General features: G+C 40.0%; 1 protein-coding gene across 1 annotated transcript in view; it reads left to right on the top strand.

Moving 5' to 3' along the window:
• STIL (STIL centriolar assembly protein) overlaps window positions 1-17422 on the top strand; it is a 1728658-nt gene that overhangs the window by 78890 nt on the left and 1632346 nt on the right. The window contains exon 4 of the mRNA XM_044085829.1: window positions 16579-16691. Coding sequence (XP_043941764.1) covers window positions 16579-16691 — 113 coding nt within the window. The remainder of the gene's footprint in view (window positions 1-16578; window positions 16692-17422) is intronic.

Below are 17422 nucleotides of genomic sequence, written 5' to 3'. Positions count from 1 at the left end.
CTTAATAAAAATGTCCTTTAAAAAGGCTTGCTTTGGTCAGCCCAGAGAAGCTAAATCTGACCCGTTTCCTCCATCTTCCTCCTCGTCTACTAAAACTAAGCACACAAAAAAGAGAAGTCTCTTGATACTGGCATTCCCTTTCTGGCACATAAGAAATCAAAAGTTTCTGTTCCCACTACTTCCATGGAACCGAAGATGGATACCACAAAAGTTATGGAGCTGACTCCTTTGGTTCCAGTAGTAGTGATTACCTTGGCACTTCAAGTTTTGGTACCATTCACCTCTGTGCTGATCCTTCATCATATCTCCTCTCCTTCCTCTGCGCCAGTTACTACGGCGCCAACTATTTTTTCTGCACCAGTTCCTTCAGTGGCTGGCACCTATATTCCAGGATCCAGAAGTATTCAGTTCCTAGGACCAGGTATTCTCTTTCTATAGACCCCTTTGTGGGACAACTGCCAAGTCCTTTTTGGAGAGGCCAAAATCTCCTTCAGCCTTGTCTGTACATTCCTCTAGGAGTCTGATGGAAGTCTACATTGTGAGGTTGGTGGATCAGCTCCTCCTGGCAAGGGGTCTTTCCACTTCTTCCCAGGCTTCTTTTTCTCTGGAGATGGACATTTTTCCTCCAAGGACTCCACCGGGCATTCCTCCTCTAACTACTGCAGCTTTAGAGATCTTGGCTCTGACTTCCCTGATTCCAGCTGTCCTGGTGCCGACAGCTCTTATGTCTTCAGCCCCAGTCTCTGCCCGGAGCTCCTCTGTTTCTTTGGAAAGCTTGGACTCCCGGGGATATAGCTTCACAATGCTATTTGTGGACTCTCTTCAGCTTTGATGTTGGTTTTGTGGGGTGGGACCACGGTTTTGAGGTTGTTTTTCCCGGTTCTGAGCTCCATCCCTCTTTGGGGGAGGAGGCCTGCTTTTCAAGTTATGGAGAGGGCCTTGGCCTCTGCAAGCTCCCAGCTGGTTTCTCCCCCATTGGAGCATTTTCCTAGAACTCCCTCTAGTCCAGAGCTTCCACCAATCTCCACGCTAGGAGAGTGAGCATGAAAGCTGCAAGACACCCCTTTACAGGACCCCACCTCTTCCGATGCTACCATAGAAGCTCCCACTGAGGAGGTGCCTCAAGAGGCCGTGTAAGAGGAAACACCTTGATTCCCTGGAGGAATCTGTCATGGAAGACATGGACTTCGATGACGGAGAGGGTATCTCTAGGTCACTCCCTCAAAAAGTCTCCTTCGGAGACATTCTTGAGATATTACCAGAGGGGTGGCTGGAAGTTCCAAGACCCATCCTCAGAGGAGTCTGGGTACTTGCAAGCCTTTGGTGCTCTCCCATCTACCTCTTGGGTGACCCACCTGCTGACTATCTTAAGCTGATCGCCCAGTGGGCATGGAAGGCCCCTGACTGTAGAACCATTCCCCAGGAGACCAGATAAAATTCTTTCAGCTTTAGAGGACCATCAACACCGGGCCAAAGGTTCAGTAGTAGATGCAATGGTGGTGCTGGTGGTGGCGGCCACCAGGAAGGAACTAGCAGAAGAAAGTTCCACTGTTCATTCCCCTAACCATGAGTCTATGGAGATGAACAGATTTAAAAAGGGGGTCTATGCTTCTTTGACCTTTACCGTGCAGTCGTTGAACTTCTTGGCACATTTTACTAGACTTCAGAGGGGTCTGATCAAGGAGCTGTCAGATACCCTCCTAGGTGTTGTCTGAGGTACAAGATGAGGTAGCCTCCCAGCTTGCCACTCTGGAGTCTCTTTCTAACTCGTTCATGAGGCTTGTTGTACTTGCAGCCGAAGGGATGACTAGGCAGCGGGGTTCAGGTGTAGCCATAAGGAGGCATGCCTAGATGCGCTCGTGTGAGTTTTGTGGAGCCATTCAAGTAATCGTTCATCAGTGCTCCGTTAGGCGGATCTTCCCTTTTTTGTTCCAAAGTAAAAGATACATTAGCCAGGTGTGAAAAAGATGGAAACACCTTGTCTGCCGCGGGCATACATTTTTCCACTACCAACTGTAGATCAGTGTATGTTTCTACTTTTAAGAAGCTATCCAAGGGCTTGCACAAGTATATATACTGAGCACGTGCAAGCCTGACTGCCATTTTGTAGTTAGCTGTTGAGACTTAAGAATATGTGTGTATGTAAGGTCTGTCTGTTAACCAGTTGGTTTATATTTTATGATGCTGGTATCCATCCTGATGTGCTTCTACCTATGTATGAAAGCATCTAAATGAAATTCCCCGCTTGCTTGTCATCTATGTTAGAGAAGGACGAGCGACACCAGTGCTCCTATTCCAGAAACCAGAGAAGCAGGAAAATGTGCTTCAAGAAGACCCAAGGGCCTTTCCAGAACACTGTTGGTGATGACTCCCCCCGGGGCGGAGGGGGGGGGGTTGTAATGGAAGACACTGACCACGTGGCAGAGGTGGCCTGCAAAACCAGGGTTTCAGAGATTCCTTCTCCGGGAAACCCTACCAGCGCTCCTGAAAAGAGGCCTGATTGCTGCCCTCTGGAGGCACTCTGTGGAAGACTATCCTTCCATGGCAAAAGATAACCACAGATATTTGGGTGCTAAGGATCATTACCAGACGTCACTATATTCTATTCAGCCTTACCCCAAAACTAGGAAGAAAGGTCCCAGATGTTCCACCCAGAGGGATCAGGCAGCTCTGGAAATTCAAACACTGCTAGAAAAGTCGCCCAAGAAGTCCCGCCAGACCATATAGGATCCGGGTTCTATTCCAGGTTCTTTTTGGTGCCAAAAAAGACAGAGGACTGGAGACCAATTTTGTATCAATGTTCTGAACAAGTTTGTTCAACAGGCAAAATTTCAGATGGTCACGGTTCAGTCTGTTCTTCCCTTCTAAGGGAAAGATGATTGGATTTGCTCTGTAGACCTCCAGGAAGTGTATTACGACATAAAAATGGACAAGCAGTCCAGGAGGTTCTTCCACTTCTGGCTGGGAACCAGTTGTCAACAGTTCTGAGCTCTGTCCTTCGGTCTCACCACAGCCTCCTGGATGTATGGCAGCAATAGCAGCTCACCACGGACTGCACGGATTTAGTGTTTCCATATCTGGATGACTGGCTGCTTACCGCCCCAGATATCACCCTATGTACTTTATCTCGTGTAGGTATAACTGTGCATCTCGCCAAATCTCAATTAAGTCCAACCCACCAATTGGAATTCATAGGAACCTGCCTCAATATTACCTCTTACATAGCTTCCCTTTCTGCTCGTAGATTACAAAAAATAAGATCAAAGGTTCACCTCATTCTCTCCAATGACAATGTTCCCGCATCACTAGTTTTACAGGCACTGGGATCCATGGCGACGGCCATCACATTAGTACCGCTGGCAAGATGAGAATCCTACAGTGGGTTCTGTCCTCCCAATGGTCCATCTTCACTCATCCTCTGTCTCATCACATCCGAAAATTGTTGCATGAAGCATTTATCTTGGTGGATGGAATCAAAGGAAATTCTTTTGGGCCATCATTTGTTTCATCACATCCCCAGGCCATAGTGACCACTGATGCCTCCCAGATCGGGTAGGGGGGGGGCATTTTCATGGAAGGATTGTCCAAGGCACTTGGTCCCCAGTAGAGGCCAATCTGCATATCAGTGTCCTGGAACTGATGGCAGTGCTCTTAGCATTGCAAGCCTTTAAAACTGTCCTCCCTCTAGGAACAGTTGAGATAGTCAGACAACATGTCAGTGGTCTGGTACATTAGCAAGCAAGGTGGAACCAAGTCTTACCCCCTCAGAGTGTGGCAATGGGTGATACCTTTGAGCCACTTTCTGGCAGCAACGCACATAGCGGGGAGCTCCACCGTGATAGCAGACAAACTGAGCAGATGCATCCTCCTGGCTCATGAGTGGTCTCTGAATTCCAGAGTAGCAAAGGAGATTTTCTGTCACTGGGGAAAGCCTTGCAGCGATCTATTTGCCTCCCCCAGAACAACAAGAGCAGCATCTACTTCGCCCTAATTCCCTCTCTGTGGAAGTCCCCAAGAGATGCTGTCCTTCACGGTTGGCCCTCGGGACAACTCTGTCTTTCACACATTCCTGTGATGCCCATTTTCTTGAAGCAAGCCATAAAGTTGAAGAGCAGTGTCATCCTCATAGCCTCATTTTGGCCTTGACAAATTTGGTTCCCCTTTCTTTGGCCTTACCTACTTCAACGTCCATGAAGTATGGACCCAGTTCCAGATCTCCTGTCCTATCTTCTGGGACTAGTTCACCCCACTCTGAAAACCTCAAGCTTACAGCATGGTTACTCCAGTTCCATTCATTGCCAGGTGAAATAAATATCTTCCTCAGTTCGAAAGATGTTGTTTAGCTTCCCATAAACTCTCTGCAAGGAGAGACTACCTCAGCAAATGGAAAAGATTTTCCTTGGGGGTATACAAAAATAAACTTGATCCTTTCTTGACATCCATGGAAGAGATTTTGCAATTTTTATCTACATTCTTTGAACAAGGAGCTGCTTCTACTATCAGAGTTCAGCTTGCTGCTATGTCTAATTTCCATAACGGGTTTGAAGGACAACCTTTAACTTCACATAGACTGTGCAAGGTTTTTATAATGGGAACTTTAAGGTTAAAGCCTCCTTATAGGTAACCCCTCATTCCTTGGGATCTTACTATGGTTCTGCTGTCCCTGGTCCAGTTTCCCTTTAAGCAAACTGCTACTTGTGAATTTCTTTCATGAAAGACCATTTTCTTAATAGCCATTATGTCTGCTAGGAGGATTCCAGAGATTCAGGCGTTGCCTTCAAAACCTCCATATTTGAGTTTTCATAAAGACAGGGTATCTCTAAGGGGTCTATATTATAAGCGCGACTGTTTAAAAGTTTGAATGCATAAAGAATGAACTTTATGCATCTAACTCAAATCGAAATTAAATAAAAATATCCCTACAAGAAAAAAAAAAAAAACTAACAAGTGTATGCAGGGGGCAAGCCCCCCTGCAACCCCCCCACACCACCTGCTACTTAAATATACCAACTCCGAGAATGCACTACATTGAAGTAAATGGAAATCTCCCCCTAAGGAGATTTTCCGTTTAAACATTTGATGTAATGCGCTTTCGGTAATCTTGTGTCGACAGTATCTTATTCGATATTGTCAGACTTCGAGATTATAAATATAGACCCATCTCTAAGAAGTAATCCATCCTTTCTTCCAAAGTTTGTATCTGAAAATAACATTAATCCTTCGAATTGCCTGTATTTTTCCCTAATTTTTCCAGTAAGGGGGAATGCTGCTTACATTTATTGGATGTTAACAGAAAACTACGTTTTTATCTCGACAGAATGAAAGATTTCCGAAAGTTCAACCAGTTATTTGTTTCCTTTTCAGGTCCTTCAATGGGTAAATCACTTTCAAAGGTTATGCTGTCTAGGCGGTCAATAGAATGCATTACCTTTGTCTAAAACAGTAAAATCCTCAAATCGGCATCCTCAGAGCACACTCAACGAGAGCTATAGCCACGTCGGCTGTTTTTTAATTCCAAGGCTTCTATGGATGATGTTTGTGCAGCCGCAACGTGGGCCTTTCTACATACCTTTATTGCTCATTACAAAGTGGATCTGGTCTCCAGGGTTAGAGCTTAATTTGGTTCTATGGTGCTTAGGAATATCCTTCCATAAGGGCTCCCAAGATAGAAGGTAGCTGGGGACTCTGTCCCATAGGTGAAGGATAAATGAAGATTGACAACATCAGATAAAGAAGTTATGTATTCACCATAGCGTTCCATCTGTGTTGTCTATCTTCATTTATCCTTGACTACCACACACTCCTTCCCCCTCTCTGACTCTTTTTGAGGAACTGACCTTAGTCCTCATATATAACCTTAGACATGACCTCTTCAATGGTTATAGTACTTCCTCTTCGTAATCTTGTATTATAGCTGCAAATTCTATCTGAGGTAATTTAGAGGGTGGCATTCTGGGTAGGTACTTGGCTCAAGAGTTTTTGGGTTGGCCGAGCTGTTGTAAGAGCGGAGCCAGTTCTGAGACTCGGAACAGACTCCCATAGGTCATGGATGAATGAAGATCGACAACACAGATGGAACATTATGGTGAGTACATAACTTCTTTTTTTGCAGAGGGAAAGATTGGCTGATGGGGCCAGGGAGGAAAAGGGGGAAGCCGAAAAGAGTGATGTGGGGAAAAGTAGCCTAATGAATCCAGGTCTTTTACCTTAACTCCTTCAGTCAATCACACCAGAATCTTCAATTAGTTTGGGAGTGGTGACTCAAGGTGATTGGGTCATGGGCATCTGAGAGTCTCATTTCAGATGCAGATACAAATTTATTAAGGAAATACTTTGAGAGCTTTTATTAATCACATTCTCTAAATTAGTTGTGGACATCTGGACCCATTACAGTTTACAAGCATAGGAAGCTGAAGTCTTAACCCCTTTGCAATCTAGCAATATTTGCTTGGGAAGTGGTACTTCAGCAGATTCCAACTCTTCCAGCAACTTATTTTTCTTTTGGTCTGAAAAAACAGTAGCAGAGTCCGTAATGCATACCCAGGATAGACCCTCATAAGTAAATGCTACAGTCGAAGGTCTTCTAAGAGCTTGTTCATCTTTTGGAGGAGCTCCCTAAGTAGGTATGTTTGTCTTCTATCTCAGTAGACAACACATGGTTCTGTTTCAGGACATCTTGCCAAAAAGGCCTGGAAAACAGAGGCATGCTCTGTGCCTTGGACCGGGATGTTCCTTTATTCTTACCCCCCCCCCCTTTTTCCCTCCGATATCCATAGTCTAAAGTTCAAGAAGGACTTGCCAAAGATGCTTATGGGTAGCTCCCTTTTGGCCCAGACAGCATTAGTTCTCCCTTCTCATATATCTGGCCAGAGTTGGTTACCAAGTTATCTAGTTTTCCTCATTTTGGATTTTCTCACAAAGGACAGATGAATCCATCATGTACCCCAACAATCTTAATCTCCAACTAACTCTATGGAAGTGTGTTTATCCCACCTAAGCACCTTTTTTAATAAGGCTTCCTTTAAACACCAGTTGCATGCAAGGAAAATATGCTTCTAAGAAATATTAAATGTTAAGTCAAATGGAATAGATTTTCTAGTTTGTACCATATTAGGGAACAGTACCCTTCAAAAGCATGGTCTTCTGTGATTCTCCAGTACCTGTCTGAATTGTTCAATTCAGGCCTTGTGTAAACTTGTAACCAAGGCACACACCCTTCATCCATTTTACCTGTCTGCCAGTGCATTCCTCCTTTATTCCAAGTCACTTCTATGCAAAGATTCTAAACCTGTGTGCTTTGGCTACATATCCGGTTAGCTGTTTGCATGCATTCCCACTCATATCTGCCTGTTCTAACTTGCAGCGCCTTTTCTCCCCCTTTCCTAATATTTTCCTGACCTTTAATAGTCCCTTGTACGTTTCTCTTCCCTCTCTCCCCCCTCTATTTCCTTTACATTTCATGGTATGTCTTGGGCTTACCATTCACTCCCTGATACTCACATTTTAACTTGCCTGACAAGTCGTATTCCACTCTGCTTTCCTTTCAAGACATTCTCACCCACTATTAATGGAGACCAGTATTTCACCTTGTTCTGTTTCCTCTCCAGGAAGTTGTCTCCATTTCCCTCAAATGAGCTTATTCTTCTCCCTCTGTTCCATTTATATTCTTCCCTCTGCCAGATTGTTTGAAGAACAATTTTGTGTTTCTCTAGTCCACTTCAGAACTAAGGCTACTGGAAATCCGTAGTGAAGATTATCCGTAATGCCCCTGTTTCTCCCAAATTGCCATTCTTTCTCCATTATTCCCGCCTTCCAAACTGTGGTGTAATGTCCCCTATCCATAAAAAATGTTGACAATACTCCAAGTTTGCAAACTGATTTTAAAGTCTGGTACTCCAAGCCCTCCTTTTTCTGTTGTCTGCAACTCTTCCCCCGTTCCATATGAAATCTGCTTCACCTTTGTTAGAAAGTTCCATGTTGTTACCCCCCAACAAAACTTGGGCTGCATAAACAAACTGTTGCATTAAGAACAATTGCAGTACTATTACTGTGATCCAAACCCAGCTTAATACCTTTCCTCTTTTTATTTGGGATTGTCTGTTCTTGTGGACTGACATGACATGACTTAGTTTGGAGCATCAGGCTTCTGCCTCCTTATTCAGGGCAAAAAAAAAAAGCTCTGAATTTTGGTACACACATACATCCCTCTTAAATCCTCCTGTATTGTCGCACTATTTGCGGATGAACAGTGTGCGAGAAAGGAGCCTGAAGTTTGCAGATGGGATGGACATCTAATATCCTTGACAGGAAACTGGCCATATAGTTATGACTACTTCTGTTCAAATAATATATTGTAATGGTTGCACAGCTATACTTTCTTCTGCTTGTTGATAGAAGGCTTGCATTTGTTTTTCTTGCCCTCAATTTCAGACTTTACAGCATCAGAGCAGTCTGTTTCGAATTTCACATATTAAATTTACACATCCTGTAGATCCGCAGCTAAGCAGTTAAGTGCATTTGCTACCTTGGACTCCCTTAAAAGAATTTTTCATGCTTATGATTTGAATTCTTATAGTTCAGATTGACATTGCACCATTATAAGCAGTATTTTCTTTAAATAAGAATTTTCATTACTGCTTGCTATCAATTTTGCTAGAGCTTTATTTTCTTTTTTCTTATTTTTTGTTTTCTTTTTGCAACATATGTTGCATAAAATATCCTACATAACATCCATATGGAAAGGGGTTCTTTGAGCATCTGCATATTTTCTCTGGCTCATTCTTTTCATCTGCCAGTATCTATTTTTGTATTGATTTTAACTGAGTTAGAGGACTGATCTTGGACCGGTTTGTCTTAACCCAGGATACAGAAGATATACAGAGTGAGTGTCATTTGTATGTATTTTATTATATGCAAACTGCATATCCTAGTTGACTTGAGGGTATAAAGTCAATAGATATTAACAGTATGTATATGCATTGTATGTTGTGTCTTTCGGCTTTTTCCCGGTTAGGGGTCACCACAGCGGAACTCCGGGCCGCTAATGATTGGCAGTTGATTTTTCCGTGCCGAATTGCCAGCCCTGACGCACAACCTTTAACGAAGGTACGCCCATTCACGCATGTCACCACGCAGAAGACGCTCAAGCTGAGAATCGAACCGGACAGCGTCTTACTGTGAGGTGACAACGCTACCGCAGCACCACCACCATGGACGTATGTATATGCATTGTATACAGAGTGGAAATCAGAGTTGGCATACTGAAAGAATCGCAATCAAAAGTGCAGTTTGAGCAAGGTACTTAAAGGGAAGGAGTATGAAAAAGTTATATGGTCAGAGAGAGAGAAGTTGCATTGTCCTACAGTCTTAAAATGTGCTTTTATTTCTGATCAGCAAATCTGAAAAAGGGATGAAAAGAATAAGGGCGATTCCCACAGTTTGGGACTAAGGACTGAGAAAGCATGGTCTTTGTGGTGAAGTCTACTTTGGGGGTTTGGAGGAGGGGACATAAGCAGTTAATATCACTAAGGTTGTATGTTAGTGCATCTCTGAATAGTCTGGAGGCTAGTGGGGGGTTCATTCTTAAGTTTTTAATTAGTTGACATACAAGTAGAAAATCAATTTTAGAAACCTTTTTTGGAAAGTAGAAGCTCTCTTTAGAATAAGAAGGTAAGAAAATGGGTTTCTCCACCATTTGGATGTCCACAGACAGCATGGGTTATACAGAAAGGTTAGAAGTCTGTTTAAACTTGTCCATCAGAACAACTATCATGAACCATTAAGCAGTGCCTAAATGTTTACGAAACTGCATTGCCTTTTATTATGATAAATGCAACACAACAGTTGGAAGTGGTTACATCTGCATCTCTCTCTTATTGCAGCTGTTACCACAGCTGTTTTCTTCAGGAATGTTTTAAATTCTAACGTATATGTCTATCTTGAGTCCACAAACTAGAACTAACTGGTCATTTTCCCAGCTGTAAGGAATTAAACTTAGTCATTTTGATTAGCTGTTAGTAAAAAGAGTCTTATTGGAAAAGTAGATTACCATATTTCCCTTCCTAAATTCATCAAATGTTTTGTGTGTGTGTATATGTATATATATGTGTGTATATATATGTGTGTGTATGTGTATATATATATATATATATATATATATATATATATATATATATATATACACATACACACACGCACACACACACACACACACACACACACGTACATATATAAATGTGTGTGTGTATGTATGTATGTATGTGTGTGTATATATATATATATATATATATATATATATATATATATATATATATATATATATATATATATATATATAAAATGTGTATGTATGTATATGTGTAATGTAATTTCTCCAGTAGTTTGTGACCATTTCCACTTACCCTGAGGGGAGCATAAATGTAAATATAACGTGGTCCAACCCTTCAGATTACTCTTAAATGTATATTTTGATAAAAAATAACTTTAATAGTATTTTTAGAGAATACTTATCTTTAGAGGCTTCAGAACCTCTCTATTTAACTTTAGGTTTTATGTTGTAGCTCAAATACAATTACACTGATCATTCAAGATTGCACAGCAAGCTGTTAAACAATTTAAGCTTTATGGCTGACTTGTTTCCCTACAGTGAAGACATCTCTCCCCAGTTTTAGTTTCTGAGTTTCAAACCAAATTTACTTCTATTCACAAAGTCTAGACATAGTTTCAGTAGTGCTCCATGATAACCTGTTCTTTCACGTTGGCACCATTAATTCTGCCACTTAAATCTCCTTTTGGGGAGGAGGACTTGAACCAACCCTAACTCTGCATCTTTCTCTCCAGATTTCTTAAAATGGCTGCCCCAATATTAGCCAGGCCCATAATTTACATTTTCAGCTCCTCCCACACACATTTTAAGCTTGCTACAGTAATACTCTACTCTGCAGGATTTATTGCTAATCAAAGCTGCTTAGCTAGAATGTTTAAAAAATTGAGTAGATTCTTTCATTATATCAACAAATGTGGCCCACTTGCACAGAGACAACTTTGACTTTTTATAACATGATAAATGCAAACACCCATCAGCTGCCATGTGCACATGGGTCTGGTAGCGTATATTCTCTTTAGTGATGTGGAGAGAGCATTTGAAGCTGTCACACATTCAGTGTTACTATGAAAAATTGAAGCAAATGGAATGTGGTTGTGGTCCATTGGTCATATCCAAAAAGAAGCTAGAAAGTAGGTCATTCAGAGTGTCAAGAAGCACTTTGCCTTACTTCTCCTCGTGAGTATGGTGCTTCACAAAGGTCAGTGGTATACCAAATTATTTTCTTGCCAATAACCTATTGGGCTTGAGGGAGACAAGACAGCTAACCATTTCTCTGCTTCTTCTTGAAGGGTCTTAGTTCATCCATTAAAAATACCTTGCAAAAAGACCTTATTAGACTGAATCCATTTCTACATTAAATTAACACTCAATACAAATAAGCCTCCATTATGTTATTCACTACTGTTCTGTGCTTAAAAACACCTCAGTCCTTTCAGCTTCATGACTTCTTCAGTATACAGATTCTGAAAACTCTGGTTCAGAAGCATTTTAGGATTATGGCTAGACCTTTATTAACTTGTGAACACAATGCTAGTGTTACTATACATAAGGTTCTGAAGCGATTAAAAGCCCTGCTAAAAGGTATTCAACTCCACCTGTTACTTCAAAACAGAAGCCTGCAGCTCTTAAAAAGGAAAGTTGAATATACAATGTTAACTATGATAAGTTAAATATGGATGCCTGGCAGCTTGTACAAGATATGTTTTCACATCAGGAAACAGTTTGTGTTAGAAATCAGTATGCACAATTTTGCTGCTGTTTACTTCTACTTGGGCTCTTTCAGTATTTGATTACTATATGATTTTCAAAAATGGCTCAACTTTAAATTGCTGACCTCTGCTGTAGAAGACCCTTGGATGTCAGCTTATTTCTTAAAAAAAAAAAACACACACTTTATTGAATTATCACTTGTGACATGAGCAAACTTACATTCATATAAAAGTAATCAAACCATATTAAGTTCATACTTGCATTTATAGGATATGTAACAATATATGTGATGTATAATCCAAGCAACATTAGATAAATGATTCAGTTTGTCTTCTCTTGGACCTCATTCCTCCTCCAAAACATTTCTTGTGTGTATTGTTCCCACAATTTCCATTTTTTAATCTATGTAATTTATTTTTCCTTTCCGAAGACCCTACTCCTTGTTCTCTTATCTGTGTTACAGTATTCACTACTTCAGGCATAGTTGGTTTAAACTTTGATTTCCATTTTCTAGTAATTGTTTTTTGGCAGTAAAAGAATTGAACTTAAACAAGGCCTTGCTGTGTTTAGGCAATTCATATATCCCAGCTCAAAAAAAAAAATAATAATTTCCTTAGTTACACTTGTTTGCTTATCCTGTATTCCTTATAGAGTACTTTGGAGGGAATTTTTTTTAAATCTCTCAACTCATTACACTACCAAAATGTATGTTCCCAGTTACTAGTTTCTTCCGCATCACACCTCCAACATTTATCATCTACCTGAGGAAAAATGGGGTATAAAGTATCTGTGCTAATACTTCCTGGCAAAATCCTAAATTTTCTAGAATTTCTTGCATATTTGGGAATCGTACATTTGCCCTCTCATTTTTTTTTGTGAACTGTGTATCAAATTTCCCATCCCAGTCTTTTTTGACATCATCTGATTGATTCTTGTAATTATCCTGCAATATTTGTATATGCCCTACTAATTATCCCTTTAGCGACAGCTTCTGTTTTAGATTCAGTTAAAAACTCAACCAGTGCATGTCTTTCACTTGGGACTTCTCTATCCCTTCTTTTTGTCTATATTCTCATATCAGTCTCTTGATAGAAAAGGCAATCCAAGTGTGTTCTTGGCTTCTTCCCATCAAACTGTTTCCTTTTCTAATTTATTTTTTTACCAATACCCAGGTTCCTTTGCCAGCTTCCTCCAGTAAATTCCAGCACCCTCTTGTCTATTCTCTGTACCCCTAATTGCAGTCATCTCTATCAACAGAATCTCCTTTTTTCCATTCCTTTGTTGGCTTAATTTTAGTATACTTTCTGCTACTTTTATGAGTATAATATTCTGTACAACTGTTCTCCTTAAGGATCTGCATCCAAAATCCCTCTTGAATTACACTCCCCCAATTCATCCTCCTCGCTTTCCATCATAACTTTCTGCTTGTGTTATGTTTTAAGAGCCTTAACTGTGCATCTTTGAAATATCCCTTCAAATAAGGTAATCCTAAATCTCCTTGTTTTGTTGGGAGGATCATCCTATCTCACATGACACTTGCCATCTTCTCTTCACAAATAAAATCCTTCAGTCCATTAATTACTGTCCACAACTTCTCCCGTGGTTGATTAAAAATGTCTGACCTGTGTATAAAACTAATGGGAGTAAAGACATTTTTACTACTTGTATCTTGCTATCTATATCCATAGGCAAGAACTTCCAGTTTCTCAATTTTTTATCATCTTTTATTTAGTCTCTTTTAACATATCCTTACTTGCCATAACCAAAGCCTTTTTAGTCTGTACTCCTAAATACTTCATTTTATCTTGCCCCAATAAATATGGGTATTACTGGACAAATTCATGTGTGGGTACATGATGTATAGCTATAGCTTTTGTTTTGTCGTCCATATTTTTTTCAAGTTGTAAAATTAATCAATTGTCTCAGAAGATTCCACAACACTGAGGTATCCTTTTCTGGTTCCATTGGGTACAAATATCATTTGCAAATAATGCCACCTTCTGTTGAGTGTGGTGCCAATTATATCCTTACATTTCTGAGTCCCTTGTTTTCTTTGCCAGTGGTTATAAATAATAACACAAGAAACTAAGGGAAAAGAGGATATATCTGCCTGCTTACTCTGTTAAGACATAGCTTGTTAGAGAGGAACCCCTCCCACTTTGATTTTTGCCTCTGATCCCTCATATACAAGGTTGTAGCCAGCTGTATTACTGTAGTCATATGTGTACTTTACTTTTTTCTTAGCATCTCTTGGAAACTTCAACACTCAAAAAATCACAGAAGGTTTAAAACTGTGTAAACTAATATTTACATTATAGAGATATATAAGGAATGCTTGTGTGAAACGAATCTCTGTCTGGTATAACTGGTAGCATTTGAAGTTGACCTTTGCTCTCAGAATGCTACCCGCAAGCATATAACGGAGTACATTTTTTAAAATAAGTGGGTGGTGAGGGTAACAACATTAGATGCAAGTAGAAAATGTAAATTTCTGGCTACACCCCTACTTATATATCCTTATTAACCTTTATAATCCTAATCCTGGTTTAGAACTGAGATGGGCTTATATGAAGCTGGATCAGATAGTTTTTTTGCAGTCTTTACGTATTACAGCCACCACAGCTCCATGATATTGCCACCTCTTCTCCTTTTAAAATTTTGTTAATCAAAACTGAAAGAAAATAGTATTCTGTCTCCGTTTAAACTGTTAGCATGATTATTAGCTTGAATAAAAAGCTGCAAGAATGATATGAAATATAAAGGGTTAATTTAGAAGTAGTATAAAATGCAGAAAAATAGTAAGTGTGCTGGCAGGCATATATGGCTTGGTTAGAATTTTGGCATCCATGTAAAGGAGTATGTTATTGCGAAACAGTCTGTAATAATAACTGCGCAGATGGCAGCTGGAAGGACATCAACAAAGTAAAGAGATGTAACATCAAGCAATATAAAGCTGGAACATCAGATAGTGCTGGCACGCCACTTTTCAGATAACTGAGTTTCTGTGGACCACCAAACTTAAATCAAGGGCAAATCATAAATTAGAAGAACAAAGAAAAACTGTTATGCAAGGAAAGAACTGTTTTACATCAGACTTTGTGAAATATCAGACCTTTTGGTATAACTATGACTGTGTATAATAAACAAGCTCTAGGTATTTGCCATAGAGAGCTGACAGCATCTGTATTGCATGCATGTAGACCTGAAAAGAAAATGTGAAAGTAAAGCATTTTAACTGAAACCGTTATCTTTGTGTATTTATTGTACACAGTACAATACAGTAATAAGACTAGTTGATTACAATAAATAGTTAATTGAACTGTGGTATGCATGCATGTAAATGCAAGAAACAAACAGGAAGACGTCATATAATTTTTCAAAAACCTACCAGATGTTTATCACTTTCTTCTCTCATAACGTCTTTTGTAATTTAAGTTGATCTACTCCTTCAGCGTTTTGTTTATTTTAATTGGCTCTGAGCACATTTGACTTTTACTCCAGAGCACTGGAAGTCATGTCTTTACACCAAAGCTGGAGCTGGAGCTTGAACTACTTTTTGCTGAACAGCTGCAGGATTTTTACCAGTCAGTGTTTTCTCCACCTTTTCGAATTCATTTTCTTTCAGGCTTTCTGTTTCTTCTTAGCATGCATCCAGGCAGTGTACTTACTAGCCAGTAACTGAATTTTACTCAGATTGATAACATCTCTGGTTGCAGTTTCATTGTTTCTATTTCCACATTGGGAGAGCTGAAGTTAAACTTTTGATCAGTGTGCAGCCATCTTGAAAGTCCTCGGATGTTGGTTTAAAACTGTAATATACTCTTGGTAGTAGCTCTTAATTCCAGCAAAAGCAAGAATACTCTCAGAAAAACAATTAACTGTGGATCTTTATCTCTTTCGGTAGATATGAGCCCAACTGTCTTTAAATGAATATAATCCGATGAGTTCACAAACAGTACTTCCGAATTCTGGCCTTAACATTAAGCTTTTTCTATGGATAGCCTACATATGTTGGTCACTTAAATACAGCATATATCTGCTCTTAGAGGTTTCTTATTCCTAAAAGAGTGTATGGAGAGCGAGAGAGAGAAAGATACTTCAGTTAAGTAGCCACAGCTAAGTAGAATAATTTATCTTTAAACTGTGGTTTTGGAATGATGGTTAAGGATTGCAGTTCATATCTGAATCTGATTTGTGTTGCATTTATTGACTTAATGTTAATTTAACTTTAACGTTCTTTTTGTTATCCAAATGCAGCAATGTCTGGAATGATCCTTTTGAAGATTCTTATTTAAGCCTTCTTAAGAAAATTATTTGGCTGTATTAAATTAACCAAATTGTTATCAGTCACTTGTATGTTAGCAGCCACTTATATTCCATGCTAAATGTCACTGTGTATTTTTTTTTTTTTTTTTTTGTGTGTGTGTGTGTGTGTGCGTGCCTTGAGGGCTGTGTTATAGCTGAAAGGGGTCCTTAGAACAACCTGGCTACCCATTTACTCTGACGATAAGAAATGCGCCTTCTTGTTGAACATGTTTACTGTTTTTCAATATTTGCATTTCTGATTTCTACAAAATACTAAGGTGCTCCTAGAGAAAAGGAGGCTAAAAGACCAGTATTTAGATTCCTAGCTAGTCTCTGTGGTGGTTACAGCATTGTACTCCTGACAAAACCTGTTAATTGTAATTCTACTTCTACTCTGAATATTAGAAGTCTTTGTGTTCTTACTACCTCTGAAGTTACTGTTTTCTGTTATTGCACAGAAATCCCAAGCTGCTAGTTGTGGAAAAGGCTGTACGTCTTGCTCATCGTCATGCTCGGCAGAGTAATCACAAATTGTTTCCATGCTTTCTTCTGGGTTCTGTTGTGGATTGTGGTAAGTTAATTTTTCTCTTTGTAAACCTACTGTATCTTTCAGCACTGCGCCATTTATTTAGACATTATAGAATGACACCCTGGGGTACAAGTGTGCCCTGCTAAGAGAGGCGGGAATGGTCCTAACCTTTCACATTTTAATAGGTCTGTGCTATATCCACAGGTATGCATGTGCAGTGGCTGGCACATGGGATCCTGTACCAAACAATGGGACACGTGTAGTTATATTTTGTGCTTTACACACTGAAGTTTTAAATGTTCGATGAAGTATGTTGAACTTTTGTTTTTTTTCAGGGATCTGGGAGAGAATTTTCAGTGGTTCTTGGCAGATGTTCTTCGTGTTTCACTGTTGCAGTCATTACATTTGAGTAATCTGCTGGCAGGTTGCCCTCAGTCGGCCTGATTAACAAAGTCTTGGGTCCTGCGTCTTTTGCTGTCCCTTCTTCCGTGACGTCAGGTCGTTGGGGGTATAAAACATGCAGCCGACGCCATTGCATTAGTCTTTCTTGCCGTGCAGTGCCCGAAGCAGAAGCAGTTTGCAAGTGCCGGTCGGCCGACTCCTGAAATTTTCGTTTTCGAGTTTCAGATCCGAAGTCTTCACCTAAAAAGCTGAGTACCCAGTTGGGGAAACTTTTTCTTGCTCCTTACCGATGTCAATAAAAGTTAATGATTGCATTACTTGTGGGAAGCAAATACCTCATAAGGATTTCCATTTGTATTGTATTCCTTGCC

The sequence above is a fragment of the Protopterus annectens genome, chromosome 10.part0, assembly GCF_019279795.1.
Source record: "Protopterus annectens isolate FY-2018-M chromosome 10.part0, PAN1.0, whole genome shotgun sequence".
Classification (NCBI taxonomy): domain Eukaryota; kingdom Metazoa; phylum Chordata; order Ceratodontiformes; family Protopteridae; genus Protopterus; species Protopterus annectens.
This window is presented reverse-complemented; position numbering and strand designations above follow the sequence as displayed.